Source organism: Pollicipes pollicipes, unplaced genomic scaffold, assembly GCF_011947565.3.
Source record: "Pollicipes pollicipes isolate AB1234 unplaced genomic scaffold, Ppol_2.1 Scaffold_7262;HRSCAF=8765_pilon_pilon_pilon, whole genome shotgun sequence".
NCBI classification, from domain to species: Eukaryota; Metazoa; Arthropoda; class Thecostraca; order Pollicipedomorpha; family Pollicipedidae; genus Pollicipes; species Pollicipes pollicipes.
Genome location: NW_023597055.1, coordinates 17,938,879 through 17,955,735, shown reverse-complemented (window position 1 = coordinate 17,955,735; position 16,857 = coordinate 17,938,879). Strand labels below are relative to the sequence as shown.

Genomic DNA, 16,857 nt, shown 5'->3' with positions numbered 1-16,857 from the left:
AGCTGTGCGGATATCCGCCGACTGAACTGCGTTGATGACGTCTTACGTCCGCTCGGCAATGCCGTACCCTTGAAGCTGATGTAAACAGCGTCAATGTACCGCGAAGGCGAGCCGTCACAACGTGTGGTTTTCCAGGCCTGGACATCGGTCTGTAGTAAACAGCGTGCTCGGCTGCTGCGATGGAGGGGCGGGGAGGACGGCAGTCTGCACCGTTCGCCGTAACCCTGACCCAGTTAGGAGACACGTGGCACATGACACGGCGCCGGGAGACGTCAGGGGATGCTGACGAAAGCGCATCACCGTTGAACGGCCTTGATTTTTGCAAACTGGCCGGCTGTTTATGACCATTTTTTGGATCGAGGATCAGTCTCAAGTGTGGTCCACCTCACCGCTTTCTTCTCTTCCTCGCCTCAGCCTTCAACACAGAGCGCGATGCTTCAGAGGCGACGGAAGGGCTTCCCAGCGGCACACCAACGAGGGCTTGCGTGCTCGGCCGGCATGCGTGATTGCACACGGCGGCGGGACCCGCAGCCGCGCGTCGCCGGCGGCCTCACTGCTGACGGCGCGAGGAGCGGGTGCTCGGTGACTCAGCGGAGCGTTACGGCCGTGACGTAAGGCCACACCCCTGCCGTTTAAGAGGCGGATTGTGGACACTGGGCGGCCGCCGACCCTTTCTGAAGCCGCCAGAGTTGGAAGAACGCGAGAGCCGACGGTTATGTTGCCGGATAGCCATCCGCGGGATTTGCTGGCAAGTGGAATTTGCTGGCAACTGTCATTAACATGCTTGCTGTAGACCCATCGCTGAATTGTTGGATTTCTTTGTGCACGCATGACCAAATAGCATAACTAGCAATCCATGGGTGTTCTGGCATGACACCGCGAATTAAAAAAAATATATACCATTTCCATGGCACACGCTGCATATTTGGATCGGAACAGACTCATAACGCATTCTTTGATTAATGACTTGACAAACGTAGAAACCAGTGTAGACTGACCCACACACTTTCATAAAAACCTAACGCTAATATCATTTAAATACATGAAAAAGCTTCACTAAGAAGTATGTGTAGTTTTTTGGAACCTTTCTGCCCTTTTGAATGACCGCCTCCGGATGACAGCCGACATCAGCATCTTCAGCGCATCTCTCTCCGTGTCACTAATCCGCAACATGTGACGCGCTGCCGACCAATGCCCGCGCTTTGCATTGGTGTACCACAGGCGGTTGTTTGCAGACCATATCTTAAGTCCGCGCTTTGGAAGCTGCTAATAAAACCTGCTCGCTGAGGATGACAACAGGTCGTACCGTCCTGGGCAAGCGGGCGGAAACCGGGGCCTGTTCAGCTTCCGCGAGACATCCCAAAGCTTCACATCCCAAAGCTTCACATCCCGAGGCTTCACATTCCGAGGCTTTGCACCCCGAGGCTTCATATTCCGAGGCTTTATTACATCCCAAGGTTTCACATTCCGTGACTTCACATCCCGAAGATTCACATTCCCAGAGGCTTCACATCCATAGGCTTCATATCCCTAGGCTTCATATCCCGAGGCTTCATATCCCGAGGCTTCACATTCCGAGGTTTGGCATCCCGTGGCTTCACATTCCGAGGCTTTACATCCCGAGGCTTTACATTCCGAGGTTTGGCATCCCGTGGCTTCACATTCCAAGGCGTCACATCCCGAGGCGTCACATTCTGAGGCTTCACATCCGGAGGCTTCACATCCGGAGGCTTCACATCCCAAGGCGTCACATCCCGAGGCTTCACATCCGGAGGCTTCACATGCTCAGAGACACACAACAGTTCAGTCCCGCCGAGAAATGAATTCCATCCAGGGCATTATCAGGTCAAGCATGGTCTGCGATTCGTGGCATGCACGCCTGAGACATTATATCTCCTTAACAGTCTTCAGTACTGGCAGGATCACCACTGGCGTCTTTGCGGTCCGAAGTCAAGTAACATTTGTACAGAAGGGTCATTTTATGTGCTTTCGCCACATGAAACTCAAACGTCAAATAGAGTTGTCTCCAACAACATATTACCCACGCTCGCGCCCATTGTCTTTTTATTATGCCGACATGCGCTAACGCAAGGCAGGGTAGCAAGGTAGGGTAACGGAATAGCACGGCAGCAGGATAGCAACACAGGTCATTACAGGACGTCGGACAAGGTCGAGACATGGCTTCACGAAAGAGCAACCAGTGTATTGGCCTTAAACTTAGACCATCCGGCTAGCACCACAAGTAAGCTGCGGATAGGATAATGCTCCTCAAACCTCTGAAAAAGGGCAAATAACTTGATAAAGAACTCGATGAAACAAAACAGATTTTAAGCGCTTTAAATCTGCTCAAGCTACCTCTTTTTTGAAAGACCGTATCCGTTCCTTTTGATTGCATGGATTCCTGAGATCATTGCTGACGGTAAGCAGTACTTGTCGTCGGCGCCTTGACTCCCGCCATCTGACCAGAAAATTCCAGGTCAGTGCCAGAATTTGGCGGGAAATGGCCACCATGGTCCGTCTTGTCCTATGATGTCACTCGACCTTCACCGCGACCGCTGCCGCCGGCCGCAAGCCATCTCAGTCAAGGGCATGCCGACTTGAGCCCGTCCAACCCCGGGAGGATCGATCGGAATGCCGGTGTTCCGACCAGTTGTGCTATCGGGAGCTATCTTCACTCTAATTAGGCTCCAGCGGATACTTAGCGTGCTCCCTGACCCCCAACAGCCTTTCATCCGTGCCTACGCACACGACTCCGTCTGTGTCTCGTTTCGCGATCCCCGGCCAGTTTTAATGGGGCGCATCGGTGCACCTAACAGATGCGGTAGCGGAAGCGCAGCAAACCGCCGAGGGGCACAGGCTCATGCGGTGTCCAGCGTGAAGAGCCGAGGAAGAGCACCCACGTGACGCACTCCAATCACGCTGAATCCGGCGGAACCGCCGCCAGCCGCCACGCCATACCGCTCTGTGACGTCACACCCCGCTCCGCTCTGTGACGTCACGCTCCAGGGAACCAGCCGCCGAGTGGAAGCGGGGCGCCGGTGCTGCGAGGGCAGTAGGCACCGCTCCGCGGCACGAGCAGGAGGGATACAGGGCGCCGCCGTTCGGCAGACACACGAGGCAGCGCAGCGAGGAGGACAGCAAGACGGGGTGCACGACGATCCGACAGCGGCTTTCGCAGGCGGTGGCGAGGTAACGGAGGTCGAGGTCAAGGTCGGCAGCGAGGTCGCGGGTGACCTGACCCCTCTGGGACGCCATCGCGTGCTTCTTGCTCACTCGCTGCGCAGCGGACCGTGATGGCCATCTGGCGGACCTGCCTGGCTTGCGCGCTGCTGGCAACGCTCGCCGGCGGCGCCGAGCTGCCGGCCAAGTGGTGGCTCGTGTCGGAGGAGGACCCGTTCGGCGCCCTGCTTGAGGAGCTGGGCGATGACGCACCGCCGCGACTGAGCGAGCCGCCGCCCCGAGTGATCGAGGACTCGAGAGCTCACTCGCCACCGCCACCGCTGGCGGCGAGAGAACCCACCCGCTTCCCTGCGCGCCGGCCCGTCGGGGCTGCCGGCACGCCGTCGGGGCCGGCTAGCGCTGCCGCGATGGCGCTGCCGCCGCCGCCGGCGGCTGGTCTCGTCGGCGGCGGCGCCGGCTTTGGAGGAGGCGGAAGAGGCAGCAGCTTTGGAGGAGGAGGCGGCGGCGGCGGCGGCGGCGGCGGCGGCGGCGGCGGCGGCGGCGGCGGCAGGGGAGGAAGCGGAGGAGGATCCCGTGCGCCTTCGAGACGCCCGAACGGTGGCGCGATCGTGTTCCCGACCGAGCCGGCGACGGGCACGGAGAAGCTCGGGCCGGTCAGGTGCTTGTGCAAGCCGGCCGCCCAATGCCCACAGCTCAGCTCACCTCTCACCCCGCGCAGCGAGTTCGGCAACTCGCGCGCGCAGGCGGACAATCCGTTTGGCAGCTGTGGCGCCGGCCAAGTCTGCTGTCCCCTGCAGCAGCCGTATGGGTCCAAGTGCGGTCGAATCGTCCCAAGAGCTCGCTCGCAACAGGTGAGGACTGATAACTAACTCATTGAGGACTGAAAAAATTAAACATTTAATGAATCATTGAGTGTTCATTAAAATCACTTAAAACTCAATATATGGTCGAGGACTCAATGCTTCATTAAGCGCTCAATGCATCATTGACGATTCAGTGAACCGTTGAGGACTCAACAAATTATTGAGGACTCATCAACTTAATGAGGAATCAATTAATAATGTAAATGTGGAATCAATTAATAATGTGTTAATAATGCAATGTAATAATGTGCCAATTAATAATTTGTCCGTCCCGGTGGCTCAGTTGGTTAGAGCGCCTGCCTCCCGATTCACCCACCCGCGGCGGGGTGGATTCGAGTCCCTTTAGGCGCTCGCTATTTGCCCTTGACAGGCATGGCCTGCGGCCGGTGGCAGCGGTCGCACTAAAGGTCAGTTGACGTCAGAGGGCAGGACGGACCGTGCCGAGCATTGCGGCACGTCAAGCTTTCGCCACTAAATTCTGCCGTTGCCTGGAATTGCGCGATCGGATGGTAGGGGTCAGGGCTCACACAACAAGCACTGCTTAGAGTGAGCGCTGATTCCAGAAATCCATCCATTCAAAGGGTTCGGATCAAATTTCTAAAAAAAAGAAATGTAAGACCACCACATTACTGTGATCTTCTTCGAGGCGGTACCGATTCGCCGTCACTGCCTTTGGAATGGAGTTTGGAAAGAGGAATGGAGGAGGAATGGAGGAAAAATGGAGGAATGGAGGAGGAGGAATAGAGGTTGCAAGGTTGCGCCGTGTTTAAATTTCTAGGATGCAATGCTCTGGTCGGGGCTAATGCGCTTTCTTCGAAGGACAAAGAAGTCGATGCGTGATGTTCCGCAGCGGACCATGCCTGCTGTCCGGCTGTGCTCGCTCCGGACCCCGGCGCAGTCTCTTGATGTTCCGCAGCGGACCATACTTGCTGTTCAGCGGGGTTTACTTCGGGCTCTGGCGCAGTCTCTTGATGTTCCGCAGCGGACCATACCTGCTGTTCAGCTGGGTTCACTTCGGGCTCTGGTGCAGTCTCTTGATGTTCCGCAGCGGACCATGCCTGCTGTCCGGCTGCGTTCGCTCCGGACCCCGGCGCAGTCTCTTGATGTTCCACAGCGGACCATACCTGCTGTTCAGCTGGGTTCACTTCGGGCTCTGGCGCAGTCTCTCGAAAGGGATCATTCGTATGCTACCTCATGCCTTAAGATGCAATGCAGCTAAATGGGGCATTGACGGTGGGTGGGTCACAGCCTCCAACAGCAGTTCTGTATGGATTATTCACTGTGAGTTGTGCCATTCAAAGCTCAGGTATTGCGCAAGTTCGAGGCCGCGTAAGCAACTTTCCTTAACCCCTGTCATGACTGGCTTCTGTTGGTGGCTCGGTTTCGCCGACGGATATCGGTATTATTGAGCCACTGATAACAACAGCGCTGCAGCCATAAACGATTTTGGGTATTGCGATACCCGTTCGAGGAGCGTAGAAAATTTGATGTTATTTTTATGTGGAGCAGCCGTTTCTAGGTTGCGTCTTTGCGAGCCGGGGAGAATCCCAGCGGGATCATGTGATAAAATGTCAAATGATCTCGGGACAGAGAAGTTCTGGTGCTTGACCTCATTCAGGAGGTCACATGGCTTGCAGGAGTTTTTAAAGACCATGTCTGATGATAGCATTAGCCAGAAGCTGGCCCATATGCACATTTTGTAGATGACGTACACATTTGAGCTTTTTGGAAACGCGTAAAAGATGCATAGAACGCGATGCGCTTAAACACGAAACAGAAAAAAGCATTTCCCCATTCATGAGCCTAATCTTAGTCAATGTAAGACTGTTAATCACCAATCCCCAACAGAGCCCCAACCACCCACCCCAATCCCCAATTCCTAATCCCCAACTGATGCATTGCCCGTCACACAGACAGGCTGATGAGGAGCGCCAAAGTTCTGCCAGGACCTGATCACTGGAAATTGCTCGGGTCTGGTCATGAAAATGTGGAAACGTGACGTAACCTTACCAGGGTAATAACAGTACCCAAAAAATCGAACCCTACCAAAGAACGCGGTTGGCTCTGAAGATTAACTTCAAAATTTTCCATGCGCAGCAATCAGAAATGTTGTGGTACAGTTCACGCGAGAGTATCTCCAGAATCATCAGACCTTTCATCAAATTACCCGGGAGATCGCAAGCCTGGTGAGTCTCATTCGACTACTTCCATTGCATCGTTATCAATTGATCATTTTCTTATAAGAGCAGATCATAAGCGGTCACGTTGGCAATAAGCCTTCTGCAGGGCTGTCAGTGTAGTGTCAAAGCACCAAAGATGACTGATGGCCAGATCAATTACCTAATCCCCTTCTCTCAACAGCTGCCTACCCCTCTATGCGGTGTGCCAGTCAACAACCACCAGAAAGACCTCCAGGCATGTTGTGTACCGTCATCCACAGGGCTTTCCTGGCGCAAGTTACTCGAGCCATGGTGACATTCTCAACTTAAGCGTGCCTGCTCGTCCAGGTCGTTGCACTTTCCACGAAAAGCTGTCACGAGTGAATGCTGCCCGTGGAGCTTAATATCCTTTAATCGCGGAGGGCAGAGTCATGCAGATTCCCGCCACAGAAAGCGCATTTCTAAAGCTGCGCTGTACAGATTGGTTGGCATTTGCAAGCCAACTGCTTTGTCAGACAAGTTTTACTGCAACTCTGCAAAATCTCGAAGATTTCACCTCAGCATTCGACTATCGTGGAAAATGTTGCTGCGCTCTCTGCTGTCCAAAGTTAACACCATATATGTATATTTTCGGCCATTTTGTGCTCTCATTGGATTCATTTTTGCAAGCTGAATTCCGTTATTCAAACTATTACATAAGAAGTTTACAAGGTTTTAGCTAAAAAGGCAAAAAGTGAGTAAAAACTTCAGCTTATGATTTAAAAAAACGAATTCACCTTAAGGAGATGAGCGAAATGACGTAAAACCCAGCATGACCAAAAATCAAATATGGTGCTTTACCTGCGGCCGGCAGCGCTCACTTTGCCAAAAGACTGACGAAGCGGCTCAAAGTCGGCACCGGATCTCGGCAAGCAGGTGTCCGGTGATGTCATGCCAACTAGTACCGAAGGCGGGGATTACAGCCAATCGTATCAGTCGCATTAGCTCAAGTGTGGCCCGAGGCGCGCTATTGGTCACGCGCTCTCGTGCTGAATCCTTGGATCCATCCGTCCGGATCATTGGATCCATCCGTCCATGAGACCCTGGACCCATCCATCATCTGTCGTGTTCAAGGATGGCTGTCACATCTCAGCATCCAGGGTATAGGCAAAGATGAGGACATCTGCATGGTGCACTGGCTATCGAACATAGGGCATCTCAAGGCGCAAGACACATATCAAAACACTGCACGACACCGACCAATCACTGACACACCTATGTCTACGACTGTACGACATAGGTGTGTCAGTGACTGGTCGGAATACGGCCAGCGCCACCATTTTAGAAAACTATCTCAAACGTAAGACGCTGTGCGGAAAATCGCGGAAGCTTGGCTGTGGAGACTGCTCGGGTGCACAGGTGGCTTAGTTGTTGCAATACCCAACCAAAACATTTGTGCTCTTTCCGAGTATTTTGCTCACAATTGCCAAGATGATCAATCGCTGCAAATTCTACGATTTGGTCGGCTGTAATTGCCCGGTATAAGCAGACTCATTGCAACTTCTTTTCAATCGTGTTGTTGTAGAGGGTTGCACCAGTGCTACACCATTGGACCTCCACCCGCTAGATCCTTACGAAATGTAGACTTTCCTAGGTATTTGTGAAACCCATTGATTTCAATTACCGAAGGTGTATGTATCAGCCTGATTTCTGGTAACAGCCGGCAATCCTCAAGTGTGTTTTGGCCGTACTCGTCCTGTGATGAGCCTGACCTCTTGCTGGCTGCGAGAGGCTCGTTTATTCTGAAGAAAACCGGCAATGATTCAAGTTTTTCCGTGTGAAATTGCCTCCTCCAAAGCGAATGTACTACCGTGCATTCTACAACTTTGAATCCAATGCCGTACATTCTACTACTACTACGCACTACCGTGCCCCGTCGGACATCTGGTGTCATCTTCGTCATATGGTTTTGCTAGTATTCCGCGCAGTAAGCGCCGCCATTGTCAGTCATTGTCGTGTTCGATCATTTGAGACATTGCCTTAAGCTTGTGCAGACATAGAGGTCAAAAAGCATTCCACGAGATAGGGCGTGACTTCTTCTCCCAGCCTCTCGCCTACATGTCTCGAAGAAACCCGTGCTTCTCCTGCATGTGCGGATACGGATCGCGTGGTTTTTTTCGGCTCAGTTAACAATGCCCAATATGCACCGGCTGAGACCTGTGCAAAACCATCATGATCAGAACCAACCGCTCTTTGTGGCGTTAACCTGTATCTAATGCGATCTCTTTTGGGCCGCTCACGATCAGAGTATGGGGCTCTGCAGTTGCCTACAGTTGCCTACAGTTGCCTACAAGCAGTATCTTGAGTATTCATGCCTCATCTTATGCACAAGCGTTCGGTGCTTGCATTACGAAACCATCACATTTCGCGGGCGAAGGAATGGACCGCTTGCTCAATGCTGTGGACATCCTCGTGTCCGCGGCACGTCACGTGACATGCGTACGTTTCAGTACCGGTATGGCTGGACCGCTTTCTCAACGCGTCCTCGTGTCCGCAACGTGCCGCGTGACGTGCATACATCTCAGTACCAGCATTGCAGCCAGCTCGTTGTTGAGGATGGCTCCCACACCAGCCAGTCCCCTGGTCTCCTTTTCTTCTCTTCCCTTTCAACATCTTCTCTTTAATTGCGCTCAGCTTCATCCGTTTCCTTTCGGCCATTCATGCAAATCTTTTGCAGCACAATAGTGGTTGTTTGGTGCCACGCCCTCTAATAGCCTCTGGATACGGCTTTGTGTGCCAGCACATCCACTTTCTACAAAACACCTTTAATACTGCTGCCACCCACCAATACTCTGGGTCGCTCAGCTTCACCGATTTCTACATACCGTCCCCAGAGCTGATATGACCCAGCAATACTCTGGGTCGCTCAGTGTCACCGATTTCCAAATAGCACCTTCAGTACTGATGCCACCCAGCAATATCCTGGATCACTCAGCCTCACCGATCTTGATCGGGTCCATTAATGGCCACAGACGGACTCTATATCGCAGAGAACGCGTCCCTGGCACTGGATTAGGTACTTCAGAACCAGCAAGGAAGCAGTGTTCATGACAGAAAAATGTTCAATGTCAAGAGCGTCTCGGGATCATGTCTGGCTGCTGGTATCCAGGCTGCACCATGAGATCGCGGTTGCGCAGATCAGTGATGTAGTTGTGGCTTTGTGGGTAGACGCGCAGCTGCTGCGGGGGGGGGGGAGGACTTTCAGAACACATGTTGTCATAAACTAGGCGGCTGGTCTCTCTGAACGCCCTGCATCGCCTCGTTCTCGGACACCGTCATCGGTTTCTTGAGCAGGCAGCTCCGATGTCATCTGCTGCTGGTGACACGGTGCAGCTGCGACGTAACGGGCCGCTGCTGCTCGCCCTGCCCGCGTCACTCTGCTCGTCACGGAGCCGCCCTCGATGTGGGTGTGGCCTGACGGTGACGCGCGAGAGGTCACCGAGTTCCATCTCCCGGGAGGGGGGGGGGGGGGGGCGGCGCCACGGAGAGCACGCTCCCGAAGCATCGTCTCATCTCGCAGCACGTGGCACACGATCTGAGGCCACACTCCAGCCCGATTGTTTACCTCAAAGCGCCGCCCTCGGCGCAAGACGGGTTTTCCGGAGCGCCCGCGCCCCCGCCCTGCTAGCCCCCCCCCCCCCGCTGAGGGACGCGGGGCGCCGTGTCGGTGAAAGTAACCGGCGATGTAGCCGTCCGCGGCCGTCACGGCACGATGCGATCTTCATCTCGCGTCTGGCACGTGCAGCGGCGGCAGCGGCAGGGCCAGCGCTCGGGCGAGCCTGACGGCCGGCAGAAGCCGGCGTGGAGGGGACAGGTGTTGGCGGGGGTAAGGGACTTTGGGAGCCGACGGGTGATGGGTGTCACACGAGCCAAACCGTCGACGCCATTCGTGATCACCGGGAGGAAGAAGCGGTCCGAGCATGCGCCACTGGCTGCGCCCATGAGGCTCGCAATTACCGTTCACGGCATGACATCTGGTCTCGCATGATGACGTTGATAATCTCTAGATTACCAGTCTGATGTTGAAGGGAGGATTTTTGTCTTAAGTATTATACTATACCTTATATACCATTCTTCACGTTGGAAGGTTTGCGCAATGTCTTCAGAAACATGTCCTGGATAATCTATACAGGATGATTACAGAAAACCTTTACCCCTGTTGCATGGTAAATCCCAGCACAATAACGACCACCTGGCAACTCTGCACTTCCCCGGGCCTCCCATTTTATATCGGCTTTGTGTGGAGATAAGATCGACACCGCACGCCTCAGGACCCGGTACTCAGAGATCCTCAAACGCAAGAATTCCAATCGCCGGATGACGAGAACACGCCGTATCTCCCAGCGCAGCGTTGCTGAAGGACACCAGAGCGGAGCACCGGTAGCTTCAGCGAATCCTTCTCTCCGTGTTACCCGCCTCCTCCGCCCCCGGACTTCCCTGCCGTTAAAGATCAGCTGGCGGAGGGGGCCTTCCCCGCCGACTACCAGCAGAGGCGGATCTCCAGGTGCCCGGCGCCGCCAGCCGCCACGCCGAAGAGGCCGGCTGACCAAGACCAACGCGGAGGTCATCCGGTCGGCGGGCAACATCCCGACCGCACCGTCACTCGGAGGAACGCTGGATGAGGACGTGCACGTCCTCCGAGGCGCCGGAGGGCTGCTGTCGTCTTGGTTGAGGTCGTGGCAGCTTCGCCTGATCCGGAGAACTGCTCGACGCAGAGGTCGCGCCGCTGCTCGGCGCGTTTCCTGGAACAGTCTTCGCCACATATCGTAGCGCTCCGACGGCGCTCCAGACACCCTGACCGCGGCCTGGAACCACCGAATCCGGATCGGCCGGGTCGGAGGCGTAGCACTGGCGGGAGGCGGCCAAAGTCCGAGCGGCTGCCCAGGGTGGCGTGCCTCCCGTCCAGGGCAGCTGCCCCGCTGCCCAGCGCGGGGGGGAGGCCGCCACCTGGGCGGGGAAGCGCACCGCCTTCATCAGTTGTCAGAGCTGCTATATCTGCCCAGTTGTTCCAGCAGTAGGAGCCGGTCGACCCAAGCGCCCCCTTTTTCTGTCTTCAGGATATAAACACCCAACGAGCCGTCCTTTACCACCCGAATAAACGCGTGGCCTGCATGCTACTAGGGAGCCGCCATAGCCATCTCTATACTATCAGTTGTCTGTCTTGTCGCTAGGTGGCACTATGTGACATGGCCTGGCGGGACCAGTGGCTGGCTCTTCCCGTGTCTGACTGACACTCTCGTGGATTGAACCAGGAACCACGGGTGCGGCCGTCATCTACACATTCTGCTTGTTGCATTATTTATTTCTTGATTTGTGAATTGTGAGTTCATACGGAGTGTACCCACCCTACTCGTAGGAACCGAGGCGGGGCGTGCAGATCTTCGTTCGTTCTCGGACAGCGGGGGTGCTTTGGCAACTGCCGTGGCATTTCTTTTTTTCTATCATCGGCGTATACGCACCCAAAAACCGATCTTCAGCGTTCAGCTGCCATACTGTGAACTACCTTATTTCCGAATATTCGGATGCGCACAGGTTCATCCTCGGATAGTGGAGGTGTCACGGTACAGAATGCTGAACATTGACCCTATGGCGACGGTTAGCAGGCATTACATGCCATGATTTGTGACATCCCATTTCCTAGCGACTTTGAGATCTACCACTGAATATTGTAAAACTGTAACCTGCACGTAAACTTGGAACCGATGCACTGGCGTCATGCTTTACTATGGTATTCTACTTTTTACTATTGCGTGGGCGTGACGCCCCTCCATGTGAACTTGCGAATCCCTCAGCGCCGCGGGGTAAAGGTAGTTGTATCTCAGGGTAGAAAAGGTATCTGTATCTCGCTGCACCAGCGTACAGTGCAGCGGCACGACACCCCATTGTCAAAGTCGGCATTGTTGGAGGTTTACTGATTGCTGACTTTCCTAACCAACAGGGCTTTCACTCCTTGTACGCCGTCCGACTTTTTCTAAGACTCCTTACTGTAGTGGCCTTCAGCAGCTTCCGCCCCTCGGCCCCCCACTGCCGGTCCTTATGTCCGTATCCGTAACGTGACGTTTCCCTCGTCAGTCGCCCTCACACCGCGGCGCGTGTGCAGACCGGTGACAGCTCCGTCGTGTCGGGCAGGGCGTGCGGGACTCGCAGGCGCCGTGGGCGGTGGCGCTGCTGGAGAAGGTGCCCAACGGCTTCATCTTTGCCTGCGGCGGCGCCCTAATCCACCCGCAGGTGGTGCTCACCGCCGCCCGCTGTGTGGACAGGTGAGTGCACGGTCTGTCTCCTAGACGGGCTGCTACACGGCGGAAGCAGGGGCGCAGCCAAGCAGGTGGGAGAGGGGAAGGGGGAAGGGGGTGGGGGTGGGGGGCTTCAACTTCGGCCTGGATGCTTTCGTTTCTCACATAGATGACCCTCAACAGAAAGTTAGAATTGGCGTGATGCGTGCTAACCATACTCCTTCCCTTAAGACAATCCTGACTGCGCCCCTGAAATAATGTAGCCGGCCGCACACCAGCACGATGACGCTATATGGACAGCATATGCTGGCGTGACGCGGAGAAACGACGACCGGAACTCCGCCTCCGAATTCCCTCTGTACCTTCTGTCCCCCAGCACGGTATCCAGCCGGCGGGCAAACTTGCATGGCTTGCATGCCCCCTGGACAGGACCGCGATTTTCTAAGGAAAGGGAGGGGAGGAGCTCAGTTAACGCCCATCACAATGGGACTGAAGGAGGCGTCGATGGAGTTGCACTGGAAATGCCGGCTCGAGGGGGGGGGGGATGGGCACTCCGGTTGCACCCTAGCAGGTTGGTATAAATGCGTCCGCGTTTGATTTTTTAACGGGCTTGTCCGGAGCTCAGTGCCCGGCGGTGATGGCGACAAGAAGCGTCTCTCGATGCTCTCTCGAAGCTTTGCGATGCTTCCTGACCTGAGTGACCTGATCTGACCTGACCAACCTGCTCCACAGGCTCGGCGAGAGGAAGAAGTCCCTGGTGGTGAGACTCGGTATCAAGGACCTGCTCTCTACCGACGAGTCGATGCCCAACGTGGAGATGGAGGTGAGGGTTGTCTCTTCAGAAGCATTTGCGTTGTCACTGGGTGCCAGTGGCACACAAATTCTTTCGGTATGTACTTGCTCCTATCTTCCCCAGAGTCAACGGATACGCTCGTCCGGCAGCCATCAATCCACTCCCGTCCTCATTTTTGGTGTACCATGTTACTGCAAGTGAAGATTCTTGCCTTGTCTTATATTTGCTGGACTTCAGTTTGGAAGCGTTTCGTAAACACGCTGCTGTAATGTGTATACTGTCAACGTTTAGGCATGCCTTTCATGTTTTGCTGCGATTTAATGAGCCTGCAGAAACTGTTTGGAGCGCTCACACATAACACGACGCCTCGTCCGGGAACTAACGCCTGCCTGCCTCGTCGCCCAGGTGGAAGAGTTTCTGCTGCACCAGAACTACAGTCGTGAGGAGAAGTACAACGACGTGGCGCTCCTGTTTCTGCGCGCGCCGGTCGAGCTGGGGCCCAACCTGGGCACGATCTGCGTCCGGCCGAAGGTCGATGGAAACAGTGGCTGCACCGTCCACTCATTCGGCCTCCAGCCAGCGGGTGAGGCAACGACCGGGGTCACGGCGGGGTCATCGCACGGGCGGCCAGGGTCACGACAGGGCAGCCGGGACCATGGGAGGGGAAGAGAGTTAAGAAATGGTGACGAGAGTTATGTCAGGGTGGCTAGCGAGAAACGGATGGCCAGAGTTACGACGGGGATAAAAGTGAACGAGACCACGCCATGGTACTCATGGTGCTGGCTTAGGAGTGTGTTAACAATACAAAACTGACAACAACCCAGTTTTCTTCATTTCGTAGCATTATATTTTATTTGACGTGCAGACACTGCCCATCCGAGTGTCAAATGCGTCATCGCGAGTGATTCAAGTGATTCAAGAGGCGAGGTGATCCTGACACGCTGGGCACCTAAGACGGCTCAGTCTGGCCCTGACCTTCGCCTGACCTCTGGTGACCTCCACCTGACCTCTACTGACCTTCATCTGACTTCTACTGTCCTCCATCTGACCTCTATTAACATCCACCTGACCCCTATAGACTGCTGGCACTGCTGACCTGACCCTACGACCTGACCTCTGCTGACCTCCAACGGACCTCTGACGACCCGTTCTCCGTGCCAGGCTCCTCGTCGTTCGACCTGCGGCTGCGGGAGGCCGACCAGACCCTGACGCCATTCGTCGACTGCCAGCGACTGCTACGCAGCTCGCCGAAGGGGCCCTTCTTCCAACTGCACCCGAGCTTCGTGTGCACGCGCTCCGAGGCCACCTGCGACCTGGGCGAGGACCGAGCCGGGTCCCCGCTTACCTGTCCGGACGCCGCCGCGCGCGAGCATCAGCTGCGGGGCCTCGTCGCCTGGGGCGTCGGCTGCCAGAGCCAGCAGAAGCCGGGCGTCTACACCAGCGTTAGCGACTTCTATCGCTGGATCGACTACCACGTGACGGACCACTTCCGCTACATCGAGTCGTATTTCGGGTTTAATCAAGTGTGATGACATGATGGCTCGAGCCGGACTCCGTCTGGTGCGGGAGTGGCACAGGTCAGCGGCGCACGATTGAGCCGTTCTCTTTGCTGAGCAGCGTGTGAATGGATGAAGATTGTGAAATGGTGAAGGACGTATGGTGAAGAAAGATGTTGTACGCAGTGGTGAAGGTCGCGGAGCTGCAGGTGCTTGCGAAATTGCCGGATGCTGCAGTGCTGTTCCATGTGTTATCTGGTGACGGCTAGTGTTATGATGCTCTCGTGGCAAATTGTTCAAGCTGGCTTTCTCCCCCTGGTCAATAATTGTGTGAATCATTTTGAACGAAGCGCACAAGCGCTTCCCAGGTTTATCTGAATTACCTGTTGTGGCATTAGCGAATGCTGCGACTAATGTTTGAATGCAGGTCACATAAACTGTGTCGGCTGCCTGCAGCTTAGGACTATTTCCTGTGTCGGGTTCATGTTGAACGAGTGGATCACGTAACACTTTATGATGCAGGGTGTCATTTGTGTCATTCATTCGTGTGATGTCATGGTCCGTGGTCAATGATTGCTAATCATTGCCATGAAAGAACAAAATGACGGGTGCATGACTGGTGATATAAAATACGCTATGAGGTGCAGCGAATCGAGTTTCATCAAGGTTGTCCGCACTTTAGCCTAAAGAACGGACGAGCTGTTCACATCGGTGAAGAATTTTCTTTGTAAAATTCTTAAGTCCTAGGTTGGCGTTTGTAAAGATGCCTTAGATGGTTACATGTTTCGCAAATAATCCAGAGCTGACATTGGACGCTGTGGTCGCTAAATTATTGACTTCAATATACGTATGCGTCGGCGTAAGAAAAAAGCTGTCGATTCCTGTGTCAGAATGGATGTCATTTATGGCACTGGATAAGAAGCAATCTGCCGCGGCACAGTAGCCCCAAGAGGTCGTAGTTTTACTTATGCTTTGCACATTGAGCCTTTTACAATAGGAGGCCCAATGAATGCTCCGGCCGACTTCATGTCAGTTATAGAGCAGGGCATCTTCTAGGACACTGGACCGGCTGTTCGGATGTCCTCCGCAGCCAGAGGACCCGCACCTGAGCACCTGAGCACCGTGCCTGAGCACCTGAGCACCTGAGGAGCCCGCACCTGAGCACCTGAGCACCGCACCTGACCTCAGAGCACCTGACATCGGCCAGGCCCGCTCCACCCAACACAGAGAGCCGCCGCGGCCGGATCGACCGTGTGTGCTCGGCTTCATTGCCGAGAGCGGTGGACGCGGCACTCCTGCTTCGCTTCGCCACACAGGGCCACGCATCTGACGAGGCCGCTGCCGGCGCTGCGCTGGCGGCCGGGTTATGCACATGTGGCCTCAGTCAATGCGGTATGCCTCCCTACGCAGTGCTGTCGTCTGTGATGCCGGTCTGATTATGCGGGCTTGTGGTTGGTGTCTGCTGCGCGGTGGTGATGCATCCTTCACGCCACGTCTGCCACCATTGAGCGCATTGGTCTGACTATGACTAGCGTTGCTGTTGCTGTTGCTGATGCTGTTGCTGATGGTGTTGCTGGTGCTGCTGCTGATGCTGTTGCCGATGCTGCTGCTGATGCTGTTGCTGATACTGATGCGCCGTGGAGCGTACTGGTCTCATTACGACCAGCGAGAGTGAAGCCGCGCTCACTGCGGTGGGCTGATTGGAAGAATGCCGACATGATGTAACGCTCACGCTGGGATCAATGGCAATGTTTACACACGTGCGGTGGTTGGCAGCCAAGTCTGACCGACTCAAAGAAAACACGGCGGTTTTAATTCGCAACGGCCTTGAATTATCGCTCATTCAGTGAATGATGGGAGTTCCGAGGTGATACCATCATCGCTGCATACGCCATTCCGATTGCGTGTTAGACTTGAAATTATTGACTTCTATAAATTGCCTTTACTTGACTCGAAATTGACTTTACCACAAATTATTGACTTAGAATTGAAAGTATAAATTGATTATTGACTCAACACAGATCGCCTGGCTTCAGGTTTGCGTCTGTTTTAAAACACTCAATTAAGTTGGATGTTGTGATGCAATGTCTGTCC

The 16,857-nt window shown here is 54.7% G+C and overlaps 1 protein-coding gene across 1 annotated transcript; it reads left to right on the top strand.

Moving 5' to 3' along the window:
* Nucleotides 1-3,723: 3,723 nt before the first annotated feature.
* LOC119113768 (phenoloxidase-activating factor 2) lies at nucleotides 3,724-15,786 on the top strand. Its single transcript, XM_037238010.1, has 5 exons — nucleotides 3,724-4,031; nucleotides 12,371-12,501; nucleotides 13,207-13,297; nucleotides 13,673-13,850; nucleotides 14,429-15,786. Exons 3-5 carry the CDS (start codon nucleotides 13,277-13,279, stop codon nucleotides 14,794-14,796), a joined length of 567 nt encoding a protein of 188 aa, XP_037093905.1. The 5' UTR covers nucleotides 3,724-4,031; nucleotides 12,371-12,501; nucleotides 13,207-13,276; the 3' UTR covers nucleotides 14,797-15,786.
* Nucleotides 15,787-16,857: the final 1,071 nt, after the last annotated feature.